Source organism: Vidua chalybeata, chromosome 29, assembly GCF_026979565.1.
Source record: "Vidua chalybeata isolate OUT-0048 chromosome 29, bVidCha1 merged haplotype, whole genome shotgun sequence".
NCBI lineage: Eukaryota > Metazoa > Chordata > Aves > Passeriformes > Viduidae > Vidua > Vidua chalybeata.
Genome location: NC_071558.1, coordinates 1718953 through 1737606, shown reverse-complemented (window position 1 = coordinate 1737606; position 18654 = coordinate 1718953). Strand labels below are relative to the sequence as shown.

Genomic DNA, 18654 nt, shown 5'->3' with positions numbered 1-18654 from the left:
CCGCCGCCATGACAACGGCGCCCTCCCGCCTCCGCTTCCTGTGACGTCACATCCGCTACAACAACACGCATATTCCCACCAGGGGGACGCTCCCACCAGGGGGCGCCACGCCGCTGCCCGCCCCGCTGGGGCCGCTCTATCCCGCCGGGCCGCGCTTTGCTGGCCGCGCGCGGAGCAGACGAGTTCGCCGGAAGCGCGGGGCCGCTCTGGCATACGCTCGCTGCTCCGGGAGGAGTGACGGCAGCGGAGGCCGTGAGGGAAGATGGCGGAGGCGGCGGCGGTGCAGCAGCACCGGTTCTTCTGCCACAGCTGCAAGGGCGAGGTCAGCCCCAAGCTGCCGGTGAGCCCCGGGAAGGGAGGGGCGCCGAACGGGAGAGCCCCGAGGTACCGGGGGGATCCCCGATGGCTCCCGGAGCCCCTGAGGGAGGGGCGACCTGCGGCCCCCACAAGTTGTTCCCTCACGGAAGCGGCGAAAGCTCCAAAGGGCCGCGGGGAATGTCCCGGTCCCGATGGAAGCGAATCGCTCCAGAACCGCGGTTCCGTTCCCGGCAGAGCGGGGATCCTCCGGGACTGCGAAACGATCCCAGATCCTGGGGATAATCCCAGGGAAAAGCCAGGGAATGATCCCAGGGAATGATCCCAGATCCTGGGGATAATCCCAGGGAATGATCCCAGATCCTGGGGATAATCCCAGGGAAAAGCCAGGGAATGATCCCAGGGAATGATCCCAGATCCTGGGGATAATCTCAGGGAATGATCCCAGATCCTGGGGATAATCTCTGGGAAAAGCCAGGGAATTATCCCAGGGAAATCCAGGGAATGATCCCAGGGAATGATCCCAGATCCTGGGGATTATCTCAGGGAAAAGCCAGGGAATGATCCCAGGGAATGATCCCAGATCCTGGGGATAATCTCAGGGAAAATCCAGTTAATTATTCCAGGGAAAATCCAGGGAATGATCTTAATTCGTGAGAATTATCCCAATAAAATCCAGGGAATTATCACAGGGAAGATCCAGGGAATTATCCCAGTTCCTGGGAATTATCCCAGGGAAAATCCAGGGAATGATCCCAATTCCTGGGAATATTTTCAGGAATTATCCCAGGAAAAATCCAGGGAATGATCCCAAGGAAAATCCAGAGAATTATCCCATTTTTTGGGAATTATCCCAGGGAATGATCCCAAAGAAAATCTGGGGAATGATCCCAATTCCTGGGAATTATCCCAGGGAAAACCCAGGGAATGATCCCAATTCCTGGGAGCATCCCAGTTTTTTTCTTTATCCCAATGAAGGATCCATTTGTCTCTCTAGCGTGGGCAAAAAACCCTAAAAAAAAACCCAAAAATCCCAAAAAATCCCCAAAAAATTATCAGGGATCTTCCCTGATCCATGAGATTTTTTTGGGGTTTTTTTGGGGTGGTTTTGGTTTTTTTTTTTTGAGATTTTTTGGGGTTTTGGGTTTGTTTTTTTTTTTGAGTTTTTTTGGGGGATTTTCAGGGTTTTTTGGGGGAGTTTTTTATTTTTTTTTAATTTTATTGGGGTTTTTTTTGTAGGTTTTGGGGTTTTTTTTGGTTTTTTTTTTTTTGAGGTTTTTTGGGGGGTTTTCCAAGGTTTCTTGGCGTTTTTTTGGATTTTTTTTTAGGGTTTTTTATGGGTTTTTGTAGTATTTTTGGGGGGTTTTTTGGAGTTTTTTTTGTGTTTTTTGAGGGTTTTTGGGGTTTTTTTTGGAGGTTTTTGGGGGGGGGTTTGGAGGGTTTTTTTTGTGTTTTTTCAGGTTTTTTTGGGGGGATTTTTTGGAATTTTTTTTTGTTTTATTGGGTTTTTTTGTAGTTTTTTGGGGTTTTTTTTGTAGGTTTTGGGGTTGCTTTTTTGGGTTTTTTTCAGGGTTTTTTGGGGGAGATTTTTTGATTTTTTTTTTTAGTTTTATTGGGGTTTTCTTGTAGGTTTTTGGGTTTTTTTTGTTTTTCGGGGGGGTTCCAGAGGGTTTTTTGGGTTTTTTTTTTAGTTTTTTGGGGGGGTGGAGGTTTTTTTTGGGCTTTTCAGATTTTTTTTGAGTTTTTTGGGTTTTATTTTCTCCAATCTCCAGCTCTGGGACAAAACTAGCAACAACAACAACAGGGAAAATTCTTATTTTTGGCCAGATTTTTCATCCAAACCTCTTCATTTTTCCTCTTTGATACCCAAATTCCAGGAGATTTTTTTGGATTTTTGGTGCTGTTTGAGATCTGGGATCAGGAATCTTCCAGAAGGGGAGGATTTTTTTGGGGATTTCCAGGTTTTTTTTGTTTAATTCCAGTTTTTTTTTGTCTTTCCAGGAATACACCTGCCCTCGTTGTGAGTCTGGTTTCATTGAGGAAGTCACTGATGATTCCAGGTACAGGAAATCCAAGCAAGTAACACTGAAATTCAGGGGGGAAAAATGTTATTTTTGCTCTTTTTTTTTTTTTTTTTTGAGGTGGTTTTGCCCTTTTTTTTCTTTTACAAAAAAAAAAAAAAACAAACACTAAAAAAAAACCAACAAAAAAAAAACAAAAAAAAACTAAAAAAACACCAAAAACCTGCAAAAAACCCCAAAAAAAACCCCAGAAAAACACAAAAAAAACTCTAAAAAACAACAAAAACTTACAAAAAACACACAAAAACCCCATAAAACCACAAAAAAACTTTAAAAAACACCAAAAACCTACAAAAACCACAAAAACCCCCATAAAAACAGAAAAAAAAACCCATAAAAACAAAAAAAAAGCCTAAAAAACCCTTAAAAAACACCCAAAAACCTACAAAAACCACAAAAAAACCCATAAAAAACACAAAAAAAAAACCTTAAAAAACACCAAAAACCTACAAAAAACACCCAAAAACCTACAAATAACACACAAAAAAAACCCTAAAAAAACCACAAAAATGGGAGAATTTGGGAACCACAGAGGGGGGATTTTAAGAATGAGCTTTGTCCTAAATCTCCTTTTTTTTCCCAGTTTTTTTGACAGCAATTCCCTGGACGACAGCCCCTCCTCACAGTTCTCAGAGGTGAGTTTTCCTGCTTTTTTTTCCTTATTTTCCTGCTTTTTTTCCTTATTTTCCTGCTTTTTCCCCCTCATTTTCTGCTTTTTTTTCCTCATTTTCTGCTTTTTTCCCCCTCATTTTCCTGCTTTTTCTTCCTCATTCTCCTCCTTTTTCCCCCTCATTTTCCTCCTTTTTCCCCCTCATTTTCCTCCTTTTTCCCCCTCATTTTCCTCCTTTTTCCCCCTCATTTTCCTCCTTTTTCCCCTTCATTTTCCTGCTTTTTTCCCTCATTTTCTGCTTTTATTTCCCTCATTTTCTGCTTTTTTTCCCCTTATTTTCCTGCTTTTTCCCCCTCATTTTCTGCTTTTTTTCCCTCATTTTCTGCTTTTTTCCCCCTCATTTTCCCGCTTTTTTCCTCATTCTCCTCCTTTTTCCCCCTCATTTTCCTCCTTTTTCCCCCTCATTTTCCTGCCTTTTTTTCCTTATTTTCCTGCTTTTTTTTCCTCATTTTCTGCTTTTATTTCCCTCATTTTCTGCTTTTTTTCCTCATTTTCTGCTTTTTTCCCCCTCATTTTCCTGCTTTTTCTTCCTCATTCTCCTCCTTTTTCCCCCTCATTTTCCTCCTTTTTCCCCCTCATTTTCCTGCTTTTTTTTCCTTATTTTCTGCTTTTATTTCCCTCATTTTCTGCTTTTTTTCCCTTATTTTCCTGCTTTTTTCCCTCATTTGCTGCTTTTTTTTCCTCATTTTCCTGCTTTTTCCCCCTCATTTTCCTCCTTTTTCCCCTTCATTTTCCTGCTTTTTTCCCTCATTTTCTGCTTTTTTTCCCCTTATTTTCCTGCTTTTTCCCCCTCATTTTCTGCTTTTTTTCCCTCATTTTCTGCTTTTTTCCCCCTCATTTTCCCGCTTTTTTCCTCATTTTCCTCCTTTTTCCCCCTCATTTTCCTCCTTTTTCCCCCTCATTTTCCTGCCTTTTTTTCCTTATTTTCCTGCTTTTTTTTCCTCATTTTCTGCTTTTATTTCCCTCATTTTCTGCTTTTTTTCCCTTATTTTCCTGCTTTTTTCCCTCATTTGCTGCTTTTTTTTCCTCATTTTCCTCCTTTTCCCCCTCATTTTCCTGCTTTTTCCCTCTCATTTTCCTGCTTTTTTTCCCTCATTTTCTGCTTTTATTTCCCTCATTTTCTCCTTTTTTCCCCTTATTTTCCTGCTTTTTTTCCTCATTTTCCTGCTTTTTTTCCCTCTTTTTCCTGGGAGTTTACAGGATTTGGGGCAGTTTCCAGGAGAATAAAAAATTGACATTTGGGCACGAGAGTCAAAAAGGAGGATTCAGGGAAGAGCCTGGTGCTGGCAGATCCTGGGATTTGTTTGGTCTCTCCCTGCTGCCAGATTTTCCAGAATCCATCCATTTCAAAATCCAAATTTGTAGGAAATCCACTCAAATTTGTAGGAAATCCACTCAAATTTGTAGGAAATCCACTCAAATTTGTGGGAAATCCACTCAAATTTGTAGGAAATCCACTCAAATTTGTAGGAAATCCACTCAAATTTGTAGGAAATCCACTCAAATTTGTGGGAAATCCACTCAAATTTGTAGGAAATCCACTCAAATTTGTGGGAAATCCACTCAAATTTGTGGGAAATCCACTCAAATTTGTGGGAAATCCACTCAAATTTGTAGGAAATCCACTCAAATTTGTAGGAATTCCACTCAATCCTGGTCACAAATGATCAGAATTCCAAGCTGGATCCTTCCCCACTCTTCATCTAGATCCATTTATCCAAATTTTTGCTTGGATATCAGTTTGTAGCCCAGAAATTCCTGAGTTTCGTGGAGATCCTGATCCTTCCCAACTTGTGGAGCTTTAAAAAACAAAAATTCCAGGGGGATTTCCTGCCCTCCTGGAGCAGTGGAGCGAGGAGATCCGTGGGTCCTGCCCCACTCGGAGAGGGGAAGTGGGAAAATCCTGTCAGGCCCCTGAATGATCCCATGGGTTTGGGATCCCATGGATTTGGGAAGGAATGGCATTATCCACATGGACAGATCCCAAAAAACAGCAGGGTGATGGTGGCACAGGGTTGGGCACCACTTGGGGACACTCCAGGGATTGGGATGCCATCTTAGCGTCCTTGAAAATCCTGTCAGGCCCCTGAGTGATCCCATGGGTTTGGGATCCCATGGATTTGGGATCCCATGGATTTGGGATCCAATGGATTTGGGAAGGAATGGCATTATCCACGTGGACAGATCCCAAAAAGCAGCAGGGTGAGGGTGGCACAGGTCCTGGAGAAACTCCAGGACATTCCAGGGGTGTGGATGCCATCCTTGGGCCCTTGAAAATCCGTGTCCTCCCCATGGGATCTGAGTGATCCCATGGGTTTGGGATCCCATGGATTTGGGATCCCATGGATTTGGGAGTGTCCAGCATTATCCACATGGCCAGATCCCAAAAAAACAGCAGGGTGAGGTGGCACAGGGTTGGGCACCACTTGGGGACACACCAGGGATTTGGGATGCCATCCTTGTGTCCTTGAAAATCCTGTCAGGCCCCTGAGTGATCCCATGGGTTTGGAAATTTTAGTATAAAAGGTGAAATTTTAGTATAAAATGTGTAAATTTTAGTATAAAATGTGTAAATTTTAGTAGAAAAGGTGAAATTCTAGTATAAAAGGTGTAGATTTTAATATAAAATGTGGAAATTTACTATAAAATGTGTAAATTTTGATATAAATTGTGGAAATTTTAGTATAAAATGTGGAAATTTTAGTGTAAAATGTGTAGATTTTAGCATAAAATGTATAAATTTTAGTATAAAATGTGAAAATTTCAGTATAAAATGTGTAAGTTTTGGTATGGAATGCCCCAGAGGGCAGACAGAATGCCTTGAGCTGGACCGAGCTCAGCAGGTCAGAGAAAGAATGTTCTAGAAAAGGGAAAATAAACAGCCTCGAGAAGCCGACCCTGCGCATTCCGACTCCTTCTTTGCCTGGCAAACGAAGACTTTTAACTCTCGGGGTCACCTCGACCACCAGACCCTGAGATCTCCCCTCTTCCCCTTCTCCCCAGCTTTGGGACCACCTGGATCACACCATGTTCTTCCCGGATTTCCGACCCTTCCTGAGCAGCAGCTCCCTGGATGCCGAGGGCAGGGATGCAGAGAGGGGTCCCCCAGCGGAGCTCTGGGGTCCCGGGCGGCCGCCGCGGCTGCCGATGCCTCGCAGGTACCGGTCCCGGGGCAGCTCCCGCCCGGATCGCTCGCCGGCCATCGAGGGGTGAGTGGCTCCTCCTGGAAAAGCAGAGAAAAAATTCAATTTATTGGCAGATTGGAGGGTTTTTAGAAGGTTTGGATGGTTGTGTGGAAAATTTGAGGATGATGGATGATGGATGGATGATGGATGATGGATGGATGATGGATGGATGATGGATGGATGGATGGATGGATGGATGATGATGGATGGATGGATGGATGGATGGATGATGGATGGATGGATGATGGATGATGGATGGATGGATGGATGATGGATGGATGATGGATGATGGATGGATGATGGATGGATGATGATGGATGGATGGATGGATGGATGATGGATGGATGATGGATGGATGGATGGATGGATGGATGGATGGATGGATGATGGATGGATGATGGATGGATGATGATGGATGGATGGATGATGGATGATGGATGGATGATGGATGGATGGATGGATGGATGGATGGATGGATGATGGATGGATGGATGATGGATGGATGGATGATGATGGATGGATGATGGATGATGGATGGATGGATGGATGATGGATGGATGGATGGATGGATGGATGGATGGATGGATGATGGATGGATGATGATGGATGGATGATGGATGATGGATGGATGGATGGATGATGGATGGATGATGGATGGATGGATGGATGGATGGATGGATGGATGGATGGATGATGGATGGATGGATGATGGATGGATGGATGATGGATGGATGATGGATGATGGATGGATGGATGGATGATGGATGGATGGATGGATGGATGGATGGATGGATGATGGATGATGGATGGATGATGGATGGATGATGATGGATGATGGATGGATGGATGATGGATGGATGATGGATGATGGATGGATGGATGATGGATGATGGATGGATGGATGGATGGATGATGATGGATGATGGATGGATGGATGGATGGATGATGATGGATGATGGATGGATGATGGATGGATGGATGATGGATGATGGATGGATGGATGGATGGATGATGGATGGATGGATGATGGATGGATGGATGATGGATGATGGATGGATGGATGGATGGATGATGGATGGATGATGGATGGATGATGGATGATGGATGGATGGATGGATGATGGATGAGGGAAGGATGGATGAGGGAGATGGTTTAGAGATGTTATGGGATGGGGTAGAGGTTGATGGGAGAGAAGTGGACCTAGGAATGAGTTTAGAAATTAGAAATAAGTTCAGAAATTAGAAACAATAATTTAGAAACCACTCTCAGTTTCCCCATCCCTGGGTCAGGAGAAGGGCATTGTCCAACACCTGCTGTCTCTGTTCTGGACTTTTTTCCAGGGATTTTCACATCCATCAGCCATTAAGCCAGAGAGGAATTCCTGCTTTTCCTCCCCATCCTTTCTTCCACCACTTATTTCCTTCACTTAACTCCTTCCCGTATTCCTCCTCCTTTCTCAGGATAATCCAGCAGATCTTTGCTGGCTTTTTTGCCAACTCAGCCCTTCCTGGCTCCCAACACCCCTTTTCCTGGTGAGTAGCCCAGATCCCCACCAGTAACTCCCAGTAAGCTGTGCCAGCTCTGGCACTGGGGGGGAATTCTGGCCTCTCCCCTTGGCAGGAGTGGGATGCTGCACTCCAGCCCCGGCGATTACGCGTGGGGACAGAGCGGCCTCGACGCCATCGTCACCCAGGTGAGTGCCACCTGTGCCAGGAGAGGGGCTGGCAGCTCCAGTGGCACATCCATCCATAATCCATCCATCATCCATCAACCATCCATCCATCATCCATCCATCCATCCATACTCCATCCATCATCCATCAACCATCCATCCATCCATCATCCATCCATTTATCATCCATCATCCATCATCCATCGATCCATCCATTTATCATCCATCCATCCATCCATCATCCATCCATCCATCCATCATCCATCCATCCATCATCCATCCATCATCCATCCACCCATCCATCATCCATCCATCATCCATCCATCCATCATCCATCCATCATCCATCCATCATCCATCCATCCATCCATCCATCCATCCATCCATCCATCATCCATCCATCCATCCATCCATCCATCCATCATCCATCCATCCATCCATACTCCATCCATCATCCATCAACCATCCATCCATCCATCATCCATCCATTTATCATCCATCATCCATCATCCATCGATCCATCCATCCATCATCCATCCATCCATCCATCCATCCATCCATCATCCATCCATCATCCATCCATCCATCCATCATCCATCCATCCATCATCCATCCATCCATCCATCATCCATCATCCATCCATCATCCATCCATCCATCCATCATCCATCAACCATCCATCATCCATCCATCCATCATCCATCCATCCATCATCCATCCATCATCCATCCATCCATCATCCATCCATCATCCATCCATCCATCCATCCATCCATCATCCATCCATCCATCCATCATCCATCCATCCATCCATCATCCATCCATCCATCCATCATCCATCCATCCATCCATCATCCATCCATCATCCATCATCCATCATCCATCCATCCATCATCTATCCATCATCCATCCATCCATCATCCATCCATCATCCATCCATCATCCATCCATCCATCCATCATCCATCATCTATCCATCATCCATCCATCATCCATCCATCCATCATCCATCCATCCATTCATCCATCCATCCATCATCCATCATCCATCCATCATCCATCATCCATCCATCATCCATCCATCATCCATCCATCATCCATCCATCATCCATCCATCCATCCATCATCCATCATCCATCCATCCATCCATCATCCATCATCCATCCATCATCCATCCATCATCCATCCATCATCCATCCATCATCCATCCATCCATCCATCCATCCATCCATCATCCATCCATCATCCATCATCCATCCATCATCCATCCATCATCCATCCATCATCCATCCATCCATTCATCCATCATCCATCCATCCATCCATCCATCCATCCATCATCCATCCATCATCCATCCATCCATCCATCATCCATCCATCCATCCATCCATCCATCCATCATCCATCCATCCATCCATCATCCATCATCCATCATCTATCCATCCATCCATCCATCCATCCATCATCCATCCATCCATCATCCATCCATCCATCCATCATCTATCCATCCATCCATCCATCCATCTATCCATCCATCCATCCATCCTGCTCCCACACATGGAATTTTTTTCCCCTCTCCACAGCTCCTGGGGCAGCTGGAGAACACGGGACCACCTCCAGCAGACAAGGAGAAGATCTCCTCGCTGCCAACAGTGCCGGTGACGCAGGAACAAGTTGGTGGGTGCCGGATCCCCCCGGGCCCAGGAGATCTTGGATGCTGCTCTTTGCCATCCTGAGCTCCTGTTGGAAGCTGGAGCTCCCAGCCCTGCTCTTCACTTCTCCAGGAGCTTTGGAGCCCCAGCATTGTCCAGAGGGTTTGGGGTGTCCTAAAATGTGCTCTTGTGACTCTTCCCCATCCCATAGTGGCTTTCCCATCCCCGTGATGGTTGTTTTTCCACTCCCCATGATGATGTTTCCATCATCATGATTTTCCCCTCCCCATGATGATTTTTCCATCCTCATTATGATTTTCCCTTCCCCATAATTGTTTTTTCTCCTCCCCATGATGGTTTTTTTCCCATCATCATGATGATTTTCCCCTTCCTATAATATTTTTCCCCTCCCCATGGTGATTTTCTCCTCCCCATTATGATTTCCCCCTCCCTATAATGTTTTTTCCCCTCCTCATGATGATCTTCCCATCATCATTACGGTTTTCCATCATCATGATGATTTTCCCATCCCTATAATGTTTTTCCCCCTCCCCACGATGCTTTTCCCATCCCTATAATTTTTTCCCCTCCCCATGATGATTTTCCCATCCCTATAATGTTTTTTTTCCCTCCTCATGATGATTTTCCCCTCCCCCTGATGATTTTCCCATCCCTATAATTTTTTCCCCTCCCCATGATGATTTTCCCATCCCTATAATTTTTTCCCCTCCTCATGATGATTTTCCCCTCCCCATATTTTTTTTCCCTCCCCACAATGATTTTCCCATTCCCATAATGTTTCTTCCCCCCCTCATGATGATTTTCCCCTCCCCATATTTTTTTCCCTCCCCACAATGATTTCCCCCTCCCCATGATGTTTTTTCCCCTCCCCATGATGATTTTCCCATCCCTATAATGTTTTTTTCCCCTCCTCATGATGATTTCCCCCTCCCCATGATGTTTTTTCCCCCTCCCCATAATGATTTTCCCCTCCCCATATTTTTTTTTCCCCTCCCCACGATGATTTTCCCATCCCAAATCCCTGTTTATGCTCTCACCTCATCCCTTCTTCCCTTCCAAAATCTTGACACACTCTGCTCTGGAAATCCCATGGAAATCTGCCAGCAGGGGCTTGGGGGGATGTCTCAGAACAATCCTGGCTTTGCAATCAAAAATCCAGGAATTTTTCACCCCGGGGATCCCTCCCAGCTGCTCTGTCCCTCCTCCATTGTGGTTAAACCACACATTCCCACCCAGGATATTTTTATCCTGCGGTTTTGTGTCCTCCCTCTTTTCTGGGAAGCCGAGGACCAGCTGGAATTCCACGTGGCTGAGCCCACAGAGCAGGCTCGAAATGGTGAAATTCCGGAATGTCCAAGTGGGGTGGGATCACCAGAGGAGCTCAGCTCCTGGTGGTGTCCACGACAACATCAAAAGCTTGGAAGAGGGAGAGGAGGAGTGGGATTTCAGCCACCTCCCACGGCGTTGGGATCTTCAGCCCGTGTTCCAGGCTGGGAAGTTGTGGCAGGCATCCAAAAACCCTGACTTTGGATTTTGTTTGGATTTTTGGGATGTGCGGAGGACATCGGGAATTCCTTCTGTTCCCTGGCGGTTGTGGGTGGATGGGTGGAGCCCAGAGGTCAGCAGGAATTCCTTGGTCCCTGGAGGAGCTTGTGTTCCCAGAGGATTTTGTGTGGATGGATGGATGGATGATGGATGGATGGATGGATGGATGGATGGATGATGGATGGATGATGGATGGATGGATGGATGGATGGATGATGGATAGATGGATGGATGGATGATGGATGGATGATGGATGGATGGATGATGGATGGATGATGGATGGATGATGGATGGATGGATGGATGATGGATGGATGGATGATGGATGGATGATGGATGGATGGATGATGGATGGATGGATGGATGGATGATGGATGGATGATGGATGGATGATGGATGGATGATGGATGGATGGATGGATGGATGATGGATGATGGATGATGGATGGATGGATGATGGATAGATGGATGGATGGATGGATGGATGGATGATGGATAGATGGATGGATGATGGATGGATGGATGATGGATGGATGATGGATGGATGGATGGATGATGGATGGATGGATGGATGGATGGATGGATGATGGATGGATGGATGATGGATGGATGATGGATGGATGATGGATGGATGATGGATGGATGATGGATAGATGGATGGATGGATGGATGGATGATGGATGGATGATGGATGATGGATGGATGGATGGATGGATGGATGGATGGATGGATGATGGATGGATGATGGATGATGGATGGATGGATGGATGGATGGATGGATGATGGATGGATGGATGGATGATGGATGATGGATGATGGATGGATGATGGATGGATGATGGATGATGGATGGATGGATGATGGATGGATAATGGATGATGGATGGATGGATGGATGATGGATGGATGATGGATGGATGGATGGATGGATGATGGAGGATGGATGGATGATGGATGGATGATGGATGATGGAGGATGGATGGATGATGGATGGATGGATGGATGATGGATGGATGATGGATGATGGATGGATGATGGATGGATGGATGATGGATAATGGATGATGGATGGATGATGGATGATGGATGGATGGATGATGGATGGATAATGGATGATGGATGGATGGATGATGGATGGATGATGGATGGATGGATGGATGGATGATGGATGATGGATGGATGATGGATGGATGATGGATGATGGATGGATGATGGATGGATGATGGATGGATGGATGGATGGATGGATGATGGATGGATGGATGGATGGATGGATGGATGATGGATGGATGATGGATGGATAATGGATGATGGATGGATGGATGGATGATGGATGATGGATGGATGGATGATGGATGGATAATGGATGATGGATGGATGGATGATGGATGGATGATGGATGGATGATGGAGGATGGATGGATGGATGATGGATGGATGGATGGATGGATGATGGATGGATGATGGATGATGGATGGATGATGGATGATGGATGGATGATGGATGATGGATGATGGATGGATGGATGGATGATGGATGGATGATGGATGGATGATGGATGGATGGATGGATGGATGATGGATGGATGGATGGATGGATGATGGATGGATGATGGATGATGGATGGATGATGGATGATGGATGGATGGATGGATGGATGGATGGATGGATGGATGATGGATGGATGATTGATGGATGATGGATGGATGATGGATGATGGATGGATGATGGATGATGGATGGATGATGGATGGATGGATGGATGATGATGATGGATGGATGATGGATGATGGATGGATGATGGATGGATGGATGGATGATGGATGGATGGATGGATGATGGATGATGGATGGATGATGGATGATGGATGGATGATGGATGATGGATGGATGATGGATGATGGATGATGGATGATGGATGGATGATGGATGATGGATGGATGATGGATGATGGATGGATGATGGATGATGGATGGATGATGGATGATGGATGGATGGATGGATGGATGATGGATGATGGATGGATGGATGATGGATGATGGATGGATGGATGGATGGATGATGGATGATGGATGGATGATGGATGATGGATGGATGATGGATAATGGATGATGGATGATGGATGATGGATGGATGATGGATGATGGATGGATGATGGATGATGGATGGATGATGGATGATGGATGGATGGATGGATGGATGGATGGATGGATGGATGATGGATGGATGATTGATGGATGATGGATGGATGATGGATGATGGATGGATGATGGATGATGGATGGATGATGGATGGATGGATGGATGATGGATGATGGATGGATGATGGATGATGGATGGATGATGGATGGATGATGGATGGATGGATGGATGATGGATGGATGGATGGATGATGGATGATGGATGATGGATGGATGGATGGATGATGGATGGATGATGGATGATGGATGGATGATGGATGATGGATGGATGATGGATGATGGATGATGGATGATGGATGGATGATGGATGATGGATGGATGATGGATGATGGATGGATGATGGATGATGGATGGATGGATGGATGGATGATGGATGATGGATGGATGGATGATGGATGATGGATGGATGGATGGATGGATGATGGATGATGGATGGATGATGGATGATGGATGGATGATGGATAATGGATGATGGATGATGGATGGATGATGGATGATGGATGGATGATGGATGATGGATGGATGATGGATGATGGATGGATGGATGGATGGATTCCTCTCTCCCCGCATGCTCCATCTCCACCCCCACACCCCCATCCATCCCTTTCCCATCCCTCTGCTCCCTCCCAGCCCGTTCCCACCCTCCCCTCCCGCAGTGACTCCCACGAGGATCCCCTTTCCTGCTGCCCTGATTCCCACTTTTCCCAGACACAGGCCTGGAGTGCCCGGTGTGCAAGGAGGATTACGCCGTGGCCGAGCAGGTCCGGCAGCTCCCCTGCAACCACGTCTTCCACAGCAGCTGCATCGTGCCCTGGCTGGAGCTGGTAAGATCCCAAAAAAACCAAAAAAAACCCATAATTATCACTTTTTTCTTTCATTTTTGCTTAGGAGATGGAATTTTGGCTTTGGGCTCAGATGTTTATGAGGTTTTATCTACAATACACACGTGTAATATATTACAAATATTGTATGTGGAGTTTTAAATTATTCAAAATAATCCTAACCCTAATTAACTCCCTCTCAAAGATCCTTTAAAGCTGAACTGTCCCATTTAAGAATTAACACTTTAATTATTTTTATTTTTAATTTAATATTTGATCACCCCAAGCCCCAGAGTGAGGACTTTTTTTAGCTAATTATACCTAGGTAATTATAACTTATATCTTTTTTAGCTAATTATACCTTATACCTTTTTTAGCTAATTATATCTTATACATCACTGCTCAAACTTATGAAGAAAGAAGTGAAAAACTTCTTAAAACGAAATTAAAACTTCTCTTTTCTTTCTGTCCATGGCTGCATTCTAAAACCTGAAACTCTGAATTGATGTTTCACACTTCTAGTCAAACTGAGCTCAGCGTTACCAAAAAAATTTTGCAATTTTCCAAAAAAAATTTTGCCATTTTCCAAAAAAATTTTGCCATTTTCCAAAAAAATGTTGCAGTTTTCCAAAAAAATTTTGCAATTTTCAAAAAAATTTTGCAATTTTCCAAAAAAATTTTGCCATTTTCCAAAAAAATTTTGCAATTTTCAAAAAAATTTTGCAATTTTCAAAAAAAATTTGCAGTTTTCCAAAAAAAATTTTGCAATTTTCAAAAAGATTTTGCAATTTTCCAAAAAAATTTTGCAATTTTCAAAAAAAATTTGCAGTTTTCCAAAAAAAATTTTGCAATTTTCTAAAAAATTTTGCAATTTTCAAAAAAAATTTGCAATTTTCCTCCATGGTTTTGGGTCAGATGTGACATTTCCTTGTTCTCAGTGCTTTTCATCCCAGGAATTTGTAATTCTCAACATCCAGAGGGGGATAATTACTGGAATTTGTAATTCTGAGGATCCAGCTGGGAATAAATCCCTGGAATTTCAAATTCTCAGCATCCAGGTGGGGAAAATCCATGAAATTTAAAATTCTCAGCATCCAGGTGGGGAAAATCCATGAAATTTAAAATTCTCAGTACCCAGGGGTGGATAAATCCCTGGAATTTAAATTTTCAGCATCGAGGGAGGGATAAATCCCTGGAATTTCAATTTTCAGCACCCGGGGGTGGATAAATCCCTGGAATTTCAAATTCCCAGCATCGAAGGAGGGATAAATCCCTGGAATTTCAAATTCCCAGCACCCAGGGGTGGATAAATCCATGAAATTTCAAATTCTCAGCACTGAGGGAGTGATAAATCCCTGGAATTTCAATTCCCAGCACCCGGGGGTGGGTAAATCCCTGGAATTTCAATTCCCAGCACCTGGGGTGGATGAATCCCTGGAATTTCAAATTCCCAGCATTGAGGGAGGGATAAATCCCTGGAATTTCAATTCCCAGCATCGAGGGAGGGATAAATCCCTGGAATTTCAAATTCCCAGCACCCAGGGGTGGATAAATCCCTGGAATTTCAAATTCCCAGCATCGAGGGAGGGATAAATCCCTGGAATTTCAATTTTCAGCATCGAGGGAGGGATAAATCCATGAAATTTCAAATTCTCAGCATTGAGGGAGGGATAAATCCCTGGAATTTCAATTCCCAGCATCCAGAGGGGGATAATCCCAGGAATTTGTAATTCTGAGGATCCAGCTGGGGATAAATCCCTGGAATTTCAATTCCCAGCACCCGGGGGTGGGTAAATCCCTGGAATTCTCAGCATCCAGAGGGGGATAATCCCTGGAATTTCAAATTCCCAGCATTGAGGGAGGGATAAATCCCTGGAATTTCATATTTTCAGCACCCGGGGGTGGGTAAATCCCTGGAATTCTCAGCATCCAGAGGGGGATAATCCCTGGAATTTCAATTCTCAGCAGCCAGGGGTGGATAAATCCCTGGAATTTCAAATTCCCAGCAGCCAGGGAGGGATAAATCCCTGGAATTTCAAATTCCCAGCATTGAGGGAGGGATAAATCCCTGGAATTTCATATTTTCAGCACCCGGGGGTGGGTAAATCCCTGGAATTCTCAGCATCCAGAGGGGGATAATCCCTGGAATTTCAAATTCCCAGCACCTGGGGGTGGATGAATCCCTGGAATTTCAAATTCCCAGCATCGAGGGAGGGATAAATCCATGAAATTTCAAATTCTCAGCATTGAGGGAGGGATAAATCCCTGGAATTTCAAATTCCCAGCATCGAGGGAGGGATAAATCCATGAAATTTCAAATTCTCAGCACTGAGGGAGTGATAAATCCCTGGAATTTCAATTCCCAGCACCTGGGGTGGATGAATCCCTGGAATTTCAAATTCTCAGCATCCAGGTGGGGAAAATCCGTGAAATTCAAAATTCTCAGCACCCAGGGGTGGATAAATCCCTGGAATTTCAAATTCCCAGCACCCAGGGGTGGATAAATCCCTGGAATTTCAAATTCCCAGCATCGAGGGAGGGATAAATCCCTGGAATTTCAATTTTCAGCATCGAGGGAGGGATAAATCCATGAAATTTCAAATTCTCAGCATTGAGGGAGGGATAAATCCCTGGAATTTCAATTCCCAGCAGCCGGGGTGGATGAATCCCCAGGATCCCATCTCTGTGTCCCCACAGCACGACACGTGTCCCGTCTGCAGGAAAAGCCTCAAGGGGGAAGATCCCACCCGGCAAATCCCAAATCCCGACGCTCCCGCCAGCCCCGTGCAGGAGAGATGGACTTCCTGACCCTTCCCAGGAATTCTGCCACCTTCCAGAAACTTCCAGAGGCCAAGAGCATCCCAGCTGGACGTGGACATTGAGAATTCCAACAGAATTCCAACAGAATTCCAACAAAATTCCAACAAAATTCCATCAAAATTCCATCAAAATTCCATCAAAATTCCAGCAAAATTCCAACAAAATTCCATCAAAATTCCAACAAAATTCCAACAAAATTCCATCAAAATTCCATCAAAATTCCAGCAAAATTCCAACAAAATTCCAACCAACCCCCCCTGAGTAGCAGCAATGAGGAGCTCTCCTCCTCCCAGGAATTTTTTCCTTCTTCTCCATGGAATTGTCTAAATTTGGGGATTTTATTTTTTTTTTTTTTTGGGGGGAGTGATTTGATTTCATTTTTGTAGCAGAAATGGTTGGGATTTTTTTTTTTTTGGTTTTTTTTTTTTTTTTCCAGTTGGGAAGAGTGAGAGGTTCCACATTTCCCTCGTAACCTCCTCTGGAAAAAAAAAAAAAAAAAAAAAAAAATTCGAGATAAAAATTGATTTTTTTTTAATTTTTTTGGGGATTTTCTTGCACTTCCAGGAGATTGGAATCACAACCACGAGATGATTTTTTTTTTTTTTTTTAATTTTTATTTTCACCTTATTTGGGATGGAATCTTTGGAGGCTCCATAAAATCATGACAAGTGGAAGAAGGAAAATTCTGGAATTTTTCCCTTATTGGGGGGGGGTTGGAGTGGGAATGCTCTGAGCAGGAATTTCTCTCATCCTTGGACTCTTTTTTGGGTTTTTTTGGGATTTTTTTGGGATTTTTTTCAGACTTTTCCACGTTACCTGTTGCCCCCAGGTGTGTCCAAAGCTCCCTTTGTTCCCCACAAATCATTCCAGGCAGGAATTCTGGGAATCCCCCCAGAATTGAAGGAAAATCTTGATTTTTTTCCTCATTATTTCGTTGTTTTCGGTTATTTTTTGGTTTTTTTTTCCCTCATTCCCTCTGACTTTTTTTTTTTCCAGGTCTGAATCCCCAGGAGTTTTCCTCGTGGTATCCTGGCTTTATAAATCTATAAATTTATCCCACTGGGTTTTAGAAATTTATGAATTTAGCTTTGGGTTTTTAAGTTTATCCCTGGGTTTATAAATGTATGAATTTATCCCTAAATTTATAAATTTATCCCTTGGCTATTAAAATTTATTCCTGGGTTTATTTATAAATTTATCAATTTATCCCTTGGCTGTTAAAATTTATTCCTGGGTTTATTTTTAAGTTTATCCCTGGGTTTTCAATCCTTGGGTTTATAAATTTATGAATTTATCCCTAAATTTATCAATTTATCCCTGAGTTTTTAAATGTATGAATTTATCCCAAAATTTATAAATTTATCCCTGGGTTTTCAAATTTATAAATTTATCCTTGGGTTTATAAATTTATGAATTTATCCCTGAATTTATAAATTTATCCCTGGGTTTATAAATTTATCCCTGGGTTTATAAATTTATAAATAGAAATAATTGATACATTTATCCCTGGGTTTATACATTTATAAATTTATCCCTGAATTTATCAATTTATCCCTGGGTTTATCAATTTATCCCTGGGTTTATCAATTTATAAATGGAAAAAATGTATAAATTTATCCCTGGATTTATCCATTTATCCCTGGGTTTATAAATTTATAAATAGAAATAATTTATCCATTTATCCCTGGA

General features: G+C 43.7%; 1 protein-coding gene across 5 annotated transcripts; it reads left to right on the top strand.

Annotated features, from left to right (window-relative positions):
• The first annotated feature begins 223 nt into the window (after window positions 1-223).
• RNF115 (ring finger protein 115) lies at window positions 224-18042 on the top strand. Of its 5 annotated transcripts, none has more exons than XM_053966701.1 (9): window positions 224-340; window positions 2317-2375; window positions 2980-3031; window positions 6070-6275; window positions 7712-7783; window positions 7872-7944; window positions 9500-9593; window positions 14039-14148; window positions 16866-18042. In XM_053966701.1, the coding sequence occupies exons 1-9, from the start codon at window positions 263-265 to the stop codon at window positions 17025-17027; spliced, it is 906 nt and encodes a 301-aa protein (XP_053822676.1). In that variant the 5' UTR covers window positions 224-262; the 3' UTR covers window positions 17028-18042. The 5 variants fall into 5 exon arrangements, with proteins under 5 accessions (XP_053822676.1, XP_053822679.1, XP_053822675.1 ...); XM_053966704.1 differs by lacking the exon at window positions 16866-18042 and adding an exon at window positions 14523-14788 and having other exon boundaries at window positions 14033-14148; XM_053966700.1 differs by having other exon boundaries at window positions 225-340; window positions 14033-14148.
• The last annotated feature ends 612 nt before the right edge of the window (window positions 18043-18654 follow it).

Excerpts from the sequence above, each read along its gene's own strand:
- RNF115 (XM_053966700.1), top strand. The coding sequence starts at position 263 with ATGGCGGAGGCGGCGGCGGTGCAGCAGCACCGGTTCTTCTGCCACAGC. Across the intron at positions 7,945-9,499 it reads TCGACGCCATCGTCACCCAG|CTCCTGGGGCAGCTGGAGAA; the intron begins GTGAGTGCCACC and ends CCCTCTCCACAG. Across the intron at positions 14,149-16,865 it reads TCGTGCCCTGGCTGGAGCTG|GAAAAGCCTCAAGGGGGAAG; the intron begins GTAAGATCCCAA and ends TCCCGTCTGCAG.